The 11,824-nt window shown below is 67.8% G+C and overlaps 1 protein-coding gene across 2 annotated transcripts; it reads right to left on the bottom strand.

Annotated features, from left to right (window-relative positions):
• Window positions 1-18: 18 nt before the first annotated feature.
• ESPN (espin) lies at window positions 19-11,694 on the bottom strand. 2 transcript variants are annotated; one of them, XM_056508377.1, is made up of 15 exons: window positions 11,401-11,694; window positions 10,406-10,599; window positions 8,002-8,188; window positions 7,732-7,914; window positions 7,515-7,646; window positions 7,250-7,419; window positions 6,850-7,174; window positions 5,150-5,311; window positions 4,896-5,070; window positions 4,582-4,608; window positions 3,246-3,391; window positions 2,872-3,153; window positions 764-843; window positions 672-683; window positions 19-577 (listed from the first exon to the last, which is right to left on the bottom strand). In XM_056508377.1, exons 1-15 carry the CDS (start codon window positions 11,692-11,694, stop codon window positions 430-432), a joined length of 2,517 nt encoding a protein of 838 aa, XP_056364352.1. In that variant the 3' UTR covers window positions 19-429. The 2 variants fall into 2 exon arrangements, with proteins under 2 accessions (XP_056364352.1, XP_056364353.1); XM_056508378.1 differs by lacking the exon at window positions 4,582-4,608.
• Window positions 11,695-11,824: the final 130 nt, after the last annotated feature.

The raw sequence follows: 11,824 nt of genomic DNA on the forward strand, positions 1-11,824 counted from the left end.
GGCACTGCTGGCGGGGTTTATCGTTTTAATCGCTGGAAAGGCAGGCGGTCTGGGCAGAGGTGAGCCGAAAGCTGGCCTTGAGCGGCTCTGGAGGGACAGGAGCGAGGGCGGGCACGCTGCAACGGCGAGTGGTGCCAAAGGGGCGTGCGGCGAGCCCGGCCGCAGTGGCCGAGCCGGACAGTGCGCAGGGAACCGCGTGTCCCACGCCACGGCAGCTCGCTTTGCAACGGGCAGCACAGGGTGGGCTGGCGGCAGCAGGATGTGGGGCAGGGGTGGGGCTATGGGTGCCTGGGGTGGTGGGGGGGGCTTCTCTGGGTTGGGCTGTGTGGCCATCCACGGCAGGAGGAGGGTGCCGAAGCATGTCGCGGTCCATGGGAGGACCTGCCAGCCTCCTCCTGCGGCGAAGAGCCAGGATGCGGTGTGGCGTGGCTAGTGCTTGGCTATGTCCCCCTTCTTGAGGATGATCTGTCGCTGCCAGGGCGCCAGCTTTGTCTCATCGTACCCGAGAGTCCTTAGCTTTTCCGACTGCTCCTTCTCCTTCTCCTCCTCCTCCCGCTTCAGCTTCTCCTGCTCTTTCCTGCTTATCAGCAGAGGGCACAGGGCACCGCGGTCACCAGAGCCGCGGGAGCCGCCGTGCCCGCCCACCCAGGGAAGGGGCTTGCGGCACTCACCGTTTCTGCTCCCTGCGAAGGCAAAGGGAAGAGTGGGGTTAGCAGAGCCGTGGGAGTGACCGACTGTTCGGCATCCCCCGACCCTGGCTCACCTCTCTTCCTCCAGCTTCTTGCGCAGGATGTCCCTCCTCCAGGCTGGCATGCTGGCTAGGCGCGCCTCTTCTTCTTTCTCCTGCAACAGACAGCCGTGTTACTGGCACCGCCGGGAGCCCGCCCTCACTGCCGGCACCGTGGGGCCGCAGCATCATCCTGGTGCGCGGCATCGCATCCTTCTGGCAGCCGCCCTCCGTGGCACGATGCTGGTGGGGTTCACCAGCACACGGCTCGCCGACGCGCCCCTCACTGCCCGCCTTCCGCCGGCGCCGGGAGGAGGAAGGAGCGCGTGGCGTGGCCAACCCTTGGAGCACACCACAGCTTTATTTCACGACACGCGGGGGCCCACGCTGCCCCGGCACCGCAAACACCACAGCAGAGGGGAGCGCAGCCCCGCCGCTGCGCCTCCCACACAACACACAGCCACGGCAAGCCGCACACACTGCAACCTCGGCCCAGGGCCACGCAGAACAGCACCCAGCCCTCTGCAAAGCTGAGCTGCACCACGAGCCACAGAGGCAGGCGAGCACACCCGGGCACCAGCCCACAGCTGTCCCCTGAGCTTGCTACCGCCCCACGCCACACCACTGGCACAGCCTGCCGCATCCTGCCAGACTCAGGTGTCAAACATCTCTGCCTCCTTCTCCTTCCAGAAGGAGAAGCTGCGGTCAATGAAGCGGCAGACGTCCTCCTCGCTGAACTCTCCCAGCTCTGGCACTGGCACTGCTGCCCCCTGCCCTTCCGAGGCCATGGTGGGTGTCTCTGGCAGGCTCTCTACCACTGCCACAGGGTCATCCCCAAAAAACTCCTGCACGAGGTCCTCAAAGCCGTCAAGCCAGTGGCGGTGGCCAGCCTCGACCTGCTCCAGCACGGTGCGGTGGAAATGGCGGACGCGGTGCCAGCTGTGGCTGCCCAGGCGGTCAAACATCTCGTAGCAGAGGAGGTGGCGGAAGCGCCGCTCTTCGGGGCTGAGGGGCATCTCCAGCAGCTGGAAGTAGCCCAGCATGAAGAGGTCGAGCGGGAGGCTGTCGTGGGGCATGGGTGAGCCGCCGACGTGGGGCAGGAAGTGTTGGGGCCAGTACAGCACCGTGGTGCGGCTCAGCCGCCGGATCTGACGCCCTGGGACCCGGCGGGCGACACTCCTCCAGCGGGCCAGCAGCCGCCCCGCTGCCGGTCGCCGCCTCCCCGGCCGCCGCGGCCGCTCCTCCCCAGGCACCGCCGCGAGTGCCCGCTTCTTCCAGTGCTCCAGGAAGAGGAAGACGGCGCGCTCCTTGCACCCCTTGGCGCGTTCATGCGGGCTGCTTGGCTCCGGCAGCTCTGGCCTGCTCCGCCGCAGCGCCCCGTCCCCGTATTCCTCCTCCAGGATGGGCCGTCGGGTGCTACCAGGGGGCTGCACCCGCTTGCGCTTAGTGACCCTGGGGGGAGGTGCAGGGGGCCCCCCTGGCCCCTCGTAGTTGGCCTTGAGACTGCGGACAGAGACCCCGCAGCCCAGGATCTCGCTCCGGGCGTCGTGTTGGGCACCGGGGCTGCCCACTGCGCCCCCCGCCCCAGCGCCCTCCCGGCCGCTCAGGGTGGCTGGTGCTGCGGCCGCGCTCCTCGGCAGCGTGGGGGACTGGCTGCCGCGGGCAGGCGCGTCCTCGTGGGCGAGGGCGAAGCGCCGGGGTGCCGGGGGCGCGGAGAGCGGCACGAGTGGCGGCAGCTCCTCCTCCGGCCCCCCTGGAAGCGGCTGCGCCTCGTGCATCACCCGCAGGCTCCCCAGCTGCCTCTCCAGGTGCTGCATGTCCTCCTCCCGCATCGGCTGCCCGGCGGGTCCCGGGATGCCCCCGCGGGCGGGTGGCCCGCGCCGGCACAGGGGCGGCGAGCGGCTCCCAGGCTGCGGCGGGAAAGAGGGCAAAGGGGCTCTTGAGGCCATGCCGCACGCACCTCGTGCCACTGCCGCCGTGGGCGGCATCCCCGGGGTATGACGCCTCTGCATGCAGGTAGGGTGGTCCCCAGACCAACTGGGAGCCAGAGGCAATGCCACGCACGCCATCTCGCCAGGTCCTGAGCTGCTTGGGCCATGCCCGCGCCGCGCTCGCCGCCGCAGCACGTGGGACCCCCCCCCTACCTTGCGCCGCTGCTCCTCTTCCTCCTGCATGCGGAGCTGCAGCTTGCGAACCATCACCTGCCGCTTCCACTCGGGGATGGGCCGACCCTGTTCGTCCTGGCTCGGCACCAGCGCCTCCACCTCCACCGCTGCCCCAGCGCCTGCCGCCGGCACCGGTGAGCTTCCGTTCAGCACTGGCTCTGGTGAGCCCCCCGCCAGGCAGCGTGGTGGCCCAGCAGCCTCGGGGGTGGCCGGCGGGGTGGGCGTCCTGGTGGGTGACGGGGAGGACACTGGCGACTCTGCCTGTGGAAGGAGGGAGGGAGGGAGGGCGGTGGGCACTTGCCGTGCTGTGCTGCGCCGCACCGCCGGCTCCCCTGGCCCCCATCACCACCTACGTTGGCCCCTCCCTGGCCGCTGCCGGAGAAGACGGTGGTGAAGCCTTTGCTCTGTGGCGTTGGCTTGAGGCTCTTCCCAGCTTTGATCTCGGCCAGCAGCTCCGAGTTGTCGCCGGTCGGGGACATCATGTTGAAGGACTTGGTGCCTGAAGGAAGGCAGGAGGGGCACTAAGTACCCCACCAGCACCATCTCCCTGCCCCTGTGAATCTCCCATTAGCTTGCAGGGTAGGGGGCTGGATAGGTGGCTGGCTAACTGCCCCCTCCCCACCATCCAGGAACTCCTGGAATGCCCCTGAAGCAGCATCCAGACACACAGCTCACCGGTCCACAGGAAAAGCACATCATCAAACTCCTGGGTCCATCAGACCCCAGTGGAGCAACCCCCCAGCACTCAACAGCCTGGCACCCCAGCTCCACAAACCCATAAGACCAGTACTCCAACAGCAGTTTACAGGGTCCATGGCACCCTGCTGCAGCAGCGTCCCAGCACCCCAACACTCAGCTTCAAGGGTGCCAGCCTGGCCCCAGACCCGAAAGCCACTCCATGCCCCCAAGGCACCATGCTGCAACAGAATCGTGCCTGTGGAGGGACGGCTCCATGGCCAGTGGCAGCCCTCCCACTGCAAGACGGCCCCTACACTCCCCTGGCAGCTCCCGGCAGCGATGCACCGACAGCCTGAGCCAGATTCCCAGTCAGCCCGGTGCCCTAAGGGCTGCGTGGCACCGGCACCCCGGGGATGCTCTTCCCCCTGCTCAAGCCACCCGCCTCGCGAGCACCCACCGTCCGTGCCAGCCATGCGTGAGTCCCTAACGGCCCATGGTACCGTGCCAAGGCAGAGCCCCCTCCCCGCGGCCGGCACGCCGGAGCCAGAGGGCTGCGGGTGCTGAGAGCCCAGCGGGACGCGCGCGCTGCCATCCAGCGCCGGCTGAGACCCCCCGGTGCCGGGAGCCGGCGCTAATAAAGCGGGCGCCGAGCAGCGGCCAAACCCGCCGGCTGCAGTCAGCGGCGGGGGAGCGGCCGGTGCGCTCACGTGGCGGGGTCACGCCGGCCGGCTGAGCGCTAACAAAGGCGCTCTGTGTGCGGGGCCGCGGGGCCCCGGGGCCCGGCTGCCTGCCCAGCCCTGCCAGCCCTGCCTGCCGGCTCCGGCAGCCCCGCACAGCGCTGCTGTGCCTCCCGCGTGGCACCGCCGCCCGGCGACGCGCTGGGGTGACAGCCCAGCGGCCGTCGATGCCCCGCGGCTGCAGCGCAGGACGGCGCCGGCATGGACCCGTCCAGCTGTGCCCCGCGCCAGGGCACCCCCTGAGCAGGGAGCAGCGTGGGACCGCGGTACTTACTCTTCATCTGCCTGAGCGCCTTTCCTCCTAGGGAGAGAAGCAGAGAAGCGGCGCGGGGCGCACGGCAGAGGAAGGATTTGGCCACCGCGAGACAAGAGAGAAGAGAAGCGGCCAGCAGTGAGAGCAGGCAGGGGCGAGCGGGCGTGGGGGCCCCCGCGCCGACACCGGAGGAGAGAAGGACAGAAAGGCTGTCAGGAGCCGCGCGGCCCAAGTGCCGCGGGAGGAGAGGAGCCAAGGAGGTCAATGCCACAGTACAGCCAGTGGGACAGTGCCCAAGATAACTCCCCGTGCCCACCCGACACCCTGCCACTTACTTCCCGTAGAAGAGGAGGAACGGCGAGGGCCGGCGGGAGTCTCGACGGGCGGGGGCGGCGGTGGGGGCGTCGGGCAGGCGGTGTCGGGGAGTGGTGGGGGCGGGGGCGGAGGGGGCAGCTCGGCACCAGGTTTGCTCTCCCCATTGCTCATGGTGTCCGCCGCGATGGGTGACGCCTGGAAGAGAGAACATGGGCAGGCGTTGCTCGGTGCCGGTGCCACTAAGCTGTGCACAGGCTCGCGGTGCGGGGCTCACCTCCTCGGTGTGCGCCATTCGCTGGGGGCCTGGCTGCTCGGCCACGACGTGCCCCAGGTGCTTGTAGTAGTCACCGGTGCTCGGCTGCTTGCCGAAATTCCTTGACCGCCTGCTGGAGTCGGCCCGGCGCAGGCCCTCGGGACTACTGTCACGCGATGCCAGCTGCAATGGGGAGCCCACCTCAGCACCGCCGTGCCCGGCTATGACCGTGGCACAGGGCCGTGTTGGAATATGAATGACCCTGCCAGCGGTTTGCCTTGGGGCAGATGCAGAGCTGGGAACAGACAACAGGTGCATGCCCTGGGGTCTGTTCGGCAAACGGCTCTACCGGGGGCTGCGTGCCATGGTGGCAGCGTGCGGCATCAGTGCCTGGCACTGTGACCCCATAGCCTGTGCCCAGGATCCTGTCCAAGCCTCCCCCGGGATAACCCCCTGGGAACAGGAGTGCCGAGCCCTAGCCCGCGGATTACCGGAAGCTTATCCCGCGCGGGGCTGGGGCCCGGTTCCAAACCTCCCTCTGAACAGGGCTCTCAAGCAGCGCAGCCTCAGCTCACCCCGGCGCATTCCACAGCGGCTTTGCGAGTTGTGTTGCCGAGTGCTGCGCTGCAGGGGGCTGTGCCTGCTCCCTGGGTTTGGGGTGCCACCGTGGCATAGCCCTGCTCCCCTTGTTGGGGGCCCCGCTATTTGCATTTCCCTGTACGCCACCTCCACCCATGGCATTTTCACGGTGAGCCCGGGTGCTTGCCGCCGTCGCCAGCCCCAGCTAAGTCAACAAACTCGGTGCTTCCTACTCCGGCTGCCATGGGAGTTGTGCCAAGCCTGGCTCCTGCTCCGGCAGTCCCAGCCCCAGTCTGGCACAAGGGTCCGTGCCGCTGAACCCCATTTCATGGGGTACCCACACCAGCGTGGCACCGCTCTGCCGCACGCCCACAGCTCCCCAAGGCAGCCCGTTACTCTGGTAAGACTAAAGAGCCAAGGCTGTGTGCAACCACAACTGTGGGGTCCTGAGCCCACCACGTGCCTAGCACACACTGCTCTGCCGAGATCCCCACCCCATGTGCCCCGTCCCCCAGAGCGCTGGGCTCTGCCGGTGTCCTGACCATGACCAGAATCCTGTCCCCAGTGAGGTGGCGAAAGCCATGGTAGGGGGTCAGGGCAGCCCCAAAACTGCTGCATCCATATGCCCCCCCCAGCCCGCCATGGAGGGCTGCACCCCTCTTACCTGTGCACGCCTGGCTGAGCCCTCTCAGCTCCTGGCAGAGCTGGCTGTGCCACCCGACACCTGCGGCGCGGGCGACACCGGAGCCGGCCGCTCGGGTTACCGCCTGCGCAGCTGCCCACGCCCAGCTCGGCATGGTGCCGGTGGCATCGCCGGGCCGCATGGGCGCGGCTGTCCTGGCATGGCATGATGCTGCCGGGTGCTCCAGCCAGTGCAGCAGTGGAGTGGGCCCACCCAGTGCCATGGAGCCACCAGAGCATCATTGGCCCCAGCTTGCTGCATCCTCGCTGCTGGTTGAGCCCTAGCCCCTCCCAGTGCATGCCAGTTTTGTAGGCATGTGGCCTCCAGCTGGGACTGTCCCCTCCCGGTGCAGGCAACTCCTCGAAGGGGATGGTGCCCTGTGGCATGTCCCCCCCGGGTGATATGTCCCTTGAGCTGTGAATGGGGCATGGTGCAGGGGACACGGTGCATGGGGCCGTACCTCTCGGCGCAGCGCCTGGCTCTCCACATGCCGCAGGTTGTTCTTGGCCCGCACGTAGATGTCAGCTGTGTGGGGGGCAGCGGGGGGTGCAGGTGCAGGGTAGCCGGGGGGTGGCGGGGGTGGCCGGGTGGCGGGGGGTGGGGGCGGTGGTGGGGGGAAGGCAGGGGGTGGTGGCGGCGGGGGACCCTCGCCTGCGGGGCCACGGCCCCGTGGCCGCATCTCGGGGTCCAGCATGTCCATGTACGCCTGCATGTCCGCCAGCGCCGGCTCAGGCACCCCTGCGCAGGGCAGGGGGTCAGGGGGGGCTGGACCCGCACCCCCCGCCCTGCGCCCCCTGGCCCCGCACTCACGGGCGGCGGGGGCCCCTGGGGGGCCGCCCCTCTTCTCCCCGGTGCTGGACTGGCTGGAGTGGCAGGAGTCGTAGTTGGAGAGGGTGCTGGCAGGGGAGCCCACCTCGAAGCGCGCCTGGGGCACCGACGCCGTGGTGTTGGGGGATGACATGCCCGAGTCGGGCTGTCGGCATTCCCCATCCGCCGAGGGGTCTCGTGACAGCACGCGGTGCTCCACGCTCTGCTGGCACAGGCGTGGGGTCAGGCAGCAGGGCAGGGGTGGGGAGGCCCTGCGTGCTCCCTGTGTGCTCCCCACGCCCTCGGGCACCACCGTACCATGTTCTCCACGGTGCGCAGGTACTGGGCGCAGTGGCTGTGGCCATTGTAGTCGGCGAGGTCGGCTGCTGTGTAGCCATCCTGGTCACGGATGCTGAGGTCGGCACCATTCACCACCAAGATCTGGCAGCACTGGGGAGAGTGGGGGTGCATGGCAGGGCTGGAGTGAAGGGCCCCCACCCCTCGCCCTGACACCCTGTTGGCCACCAGCACCCACCTCCAGCTCGCCATTCTCGGCAGCATCATGCAGCGGAGTGCCGCCCCAGCCGTCGGCAGTGATCTCCCCACCGTGCAGCAGCAGCCAGCTCAGCACCTTGGCATGGCCACGGCTGGCGGCGAAGTGCATGGCCGTGGCCCCCTCGGCATCCCTCTCTGACAGGCTCACCGTCGTGAAGCTCATCTGTGTGGGCAGGCGAGCTGAGCACTGGGGCTGTGCGCCCTGCGCTGTGCCACTGCACACCACATGCCGTGCCTGGACAGCGCTTACCAGCCATACGATGACAGTGTTGTGGCCCATCTGGGCGGCAGCGTGCAGTGGGGTCATGCCGTCGTAAGCACGTGCGTGGGGGTCAGCCCCACAATCCTGCACCAGGTACTGGATGATCTCCAGGTGGCCTTCCTGGCAGGCGAGGTACAGCGGGGTGGCCCCCGTCTTGGTCTGGGCACTCAGCGTACTGCAAGCGGGGCACAGCGCCCGTCACCTGTGGCCACTGCTACTGCCAGGTCTGGGACAGGGGACAGGCAGGATACAGGGACATGGGGGCTTATGGGACACAAGGAACATGGGCAGTTCAGGGGACACAGCTGTGGGCAGGCAGGGCAGTGCCAGGGCTGGGAGCTGTCCATCCCACGCCTTCCCACAGGTCCCAGTGCTGTGGCGGTAGCTGCAGCTGCAGCGGGAGGTCACTAAGTTAATCAGCCTGCTTAGGCTAAGCTCCTTCCTCCGGCTGTTTTTGGACACTGCAATTTAGTCGTATTTTAAAGTAAGCTGCTTACACAGCACTGGCCATGGACTGGCGGGGAAAGGCCAACCTGCACCATGGCACTGCCCAGCCCAGCTACTGCGCGCCAGTGTCCCCTCACTGCTCCAAAAGGCCTTGGCATTCTCCTCTCTTTTGTCCTGAATTGTGTATCCCAAACTGAGCAATCCAAATCCTGAATCTCACATCTTTTACCCCACATCACCCACAGACTGCATCCTACATCCCACATCCTACCTCCCGACCCCACAGGAAGCTGTTTTATTAAGTGCTCCATAAAAAAAAGCCTGTTGAATATTTAAAAAAGGAAGAGCAATAAATACTCTGCTCTGTTATCGCAACGATCGCAGGCCCTTAATAATTGATCCCTGTAACTGTGAGACGGGCTGTGGTCAGCACTCTCTTCCCGCTGTGCCTTGCGTGCTGTGCCACCGAGTGCCTGCCCTGCCGTCCAGCAGTGCCAGGCTGGCAGAGTCCTCCTCTGGCAGGGGCTGGGGCTTGGGATGGTTGCAAGTTGTCCCTTGCACTGGGGTGCAGGGGACAGCGGGAGTAGAGGCACAGGGTCAGTCCCTGATTCCCATTTCTCAGTAACTGGGAAAGGGTTAAGACCCTTGGGCAGCACCAGTAAACTGCTTTGCCAGATGGCTGAGACCCCACGCTGGGCCACCGGCTGCCGGGGGGCCCCGCGGGCAGCGCGAAGGTGGGCTGGGAGAGCCAGCATCCCGCAGTGCCACCAGGGATTGGATTTCGCAGCTGTAACGGAGCCTCTGGGCAGGCGCGGGACTGGGAGCGGGGCCAGCAGTAAATAATTCAGGGGGAAGGCGGTGACAGCAGCGGAGCAACCCCGGCAAGCAGCGTGAAAGGCAATGCGAGTGCCGTGCCACACCTGGGGCTGACACAGTGGACATCGAGCAGGAGCAGTGACTGGTTTGGGGCTGGGCTTGGGCTGCAGGGGTTAATCCCAGAAGTGCTCAGGGCTAAGCTGGCACACCTGGGACAAGGATATAAAGAACAGGGGCTGGGACAGCTCTGGCCAGTAAGTGCGATGGGATGCAGGGATCTCTGTGGCCCTGCCTGGAGGAAAGGATGCAGTGCTCTGGTTATGGCACCCAGAGACAGAGTGCTGGTTCACGTCCTGCTGCCTCAGGACTCCCTGGATGTGGGAGAGCTGTGCAATCCCTCTCATCCACAATCCTGGAGACTTTCAGGGAAAATGCGGAGCAACAGCACATACCCCCGACTCCGCTTTGGCTGGGTCTGTGGGTTATTTCTAGTGGCCTCTGCCCACCACAGGAAATCGGATTAGCGGCCACCTAATCGCCTGCTGCAGCCTCGTGGCGAGGCCCGGCATCGCGGGCCCTGTGGGCTGCTATGCCACGTAACACGGGGACCAGACTGGCCCCAGGTACCGCTCAGGAGGGAAAACAGGGATGCTGCCACGATGGAGCCGTCTGAGAGAGGCTGCCATGTCCAGCAGTGCCCACGGACCTGGGCAAGCGGAAAGGTCGTCTCCGGCGCGGGAAGCAGCCTCTCCTCGGCGGTCAGCCTAATCCATTTACATAACAGCGGGCGGACAAAGGCGGCTGTGTTATCGCCCCGCGCCAGGAGCCGACTCAGCGGCCAGTGACAATATTTCTGCCAGTGCTCACCCCTCTCCTCCTCGCCCTTTCTTTCTGGGCCATAAAGAAGGTGCAGCTGGCTGCCCAGCCTGATAGCGTGGCCGCGTTGCCCTTGGAGCTGGGGGATCAGGGTGGCTGCAGCATTCGTCCCCAGTACTGGCACCTTGCCCAGTGGCTGGAGGGAGGGTTGGGACCACAGCAGGCACCCTGTTCTCCCACTAGCCCCTCTCCTGCTGGTGGGTGCCAAGCTTCTGGCAGACTCTGTCTTGCTGCCAGCAGCGGGGGCCGTTACCTGGGGCAGTGTCCCAAGAGGAGTCGCAGGGAAGGGAAATCCCCTTTCACCGCGGCGTAGTGGACGGGCAGTGCTCCCGTGTTGGTGGCTGCCGTGGGGTCGCTGCCTCCAAAGCGGAGGAGCCAGTCGATCACCTCATGGTGACCGAAGCGGGCTGCCAGGTGTAGGATGGTGGCACCAGAGTTGTCTGTGTCCTGCAGGAGGAAGTGGGACGGCTGTCAGTACCAGGGACCAAGCCCTTCCGGCAAGGGGGCCGGGGACCGCAGGGGCATCCCCCAGCCCGGAGTTGGTGCCGGGCGGGTGGGGTGGCCAGGGCGGAGTTCCTGTCCGTAAGGAGAGGGGCTGGAGCAGGAGCACAGGGCATTGGAGGAACCACGGGACCAGCGAGACTACCCTCCGTCAAGGACCCCGCACACAGTGAGTGCAGCACAAAGCCCTCCTTGTTCTACCGGCCGCGGAGTCCTTGAGCGCGGGGACTTGCCACCGAGCCCGGCTGTGCCGCCGGCCCGTCCGCTCTCCACGCTCGGTGGGGCGCGGGTAGGGCTGGCCCCAGGCCAGCAGGTCGCCAGTGTGTGCTGACCCCTTCCTTCCCGATTAATCTCCGCTCCCAGCCCTGCCGCCGCCTCCTCTTCCTTCGGCCGTCACATGTCTTTAACTCTCGGCCGGCCCCGGGGCAAGCCGCTTACCGCCCCGGTCCCGCTGTTGTGTAACCCCGGGAGGGGGCAGCAGCCCCCGGTAATATCTGCTGCCCTCACGGCTGAACCCCTCCGGGATGCCGGGGACTCTCCGAGTCCGTCGGATGCCGCCCGCTATGTACGGCGGAGCCCTGCCGATGCCGGCTAGGACGGACCCCGGCTCGCCGTCGGCAGAGTTGGGAGTACCACGCGTGACCGTCTCTCCGCGGCCACAGCCACCCACACGGGATCGCGGAACGCCTCCCCGGCCGCCCGAGCCACCGAGGGACCCTCCGCCGCCCCCCGCGACCCCGCTCGCACCTGCACGCCGCAGCCCCCCTGCGTGAGCAGCCACTGGAGACAGGAGAGGTTGCCGGTGGCGGCGGCGTCGTGGGCCGGCGTGGCCCCGTTTCGGGCCCGCGCGTCCCCTCGGAGCGCGGCCTCGGCCGCCAGGTACCGGAGGCAGGCGAGGCGCCCGGCCCGGGCAGCGTGGTGCGCGGGGGACGCGCCCAGGGCGTCCCGCAGCCCCGGCCGCAGTAGCCCGGCCGCCCGCAGCCCCCGCAGCGCCTCCACGTCGCCCTGTCGCGCCGCCTGCAGCGCCCGCTCCAGCGCCATCCCGGTGGCGGCCCCGGCCCCAGCGGCCCCGGCGGCGGCCCCGGCCCCGGCGGCCCCGGCCGCCGCTTGGCACTGCGCGGCGCTCCCGCCTCGCCGGCCCCCGGCCCCGCCGGCTCCACCTCTCCCTCCC

Source organism: Oenanthe melanoleuca, chromosome 21, assembly GCF_029582105.1.
Source record: "Oenanthe melanoleuca isolate GR-GAL-2019-014 chromosome 21, OMel1.0, whole genome shotgun sequence".
In the NCBI taxonomy this organism is placed as follows: Eukaryota; Metazoa; Chordata; class Aves; order Passeriformes; family Muscicapidae; genus Oenanthe; species Oenanthe melanoleuca.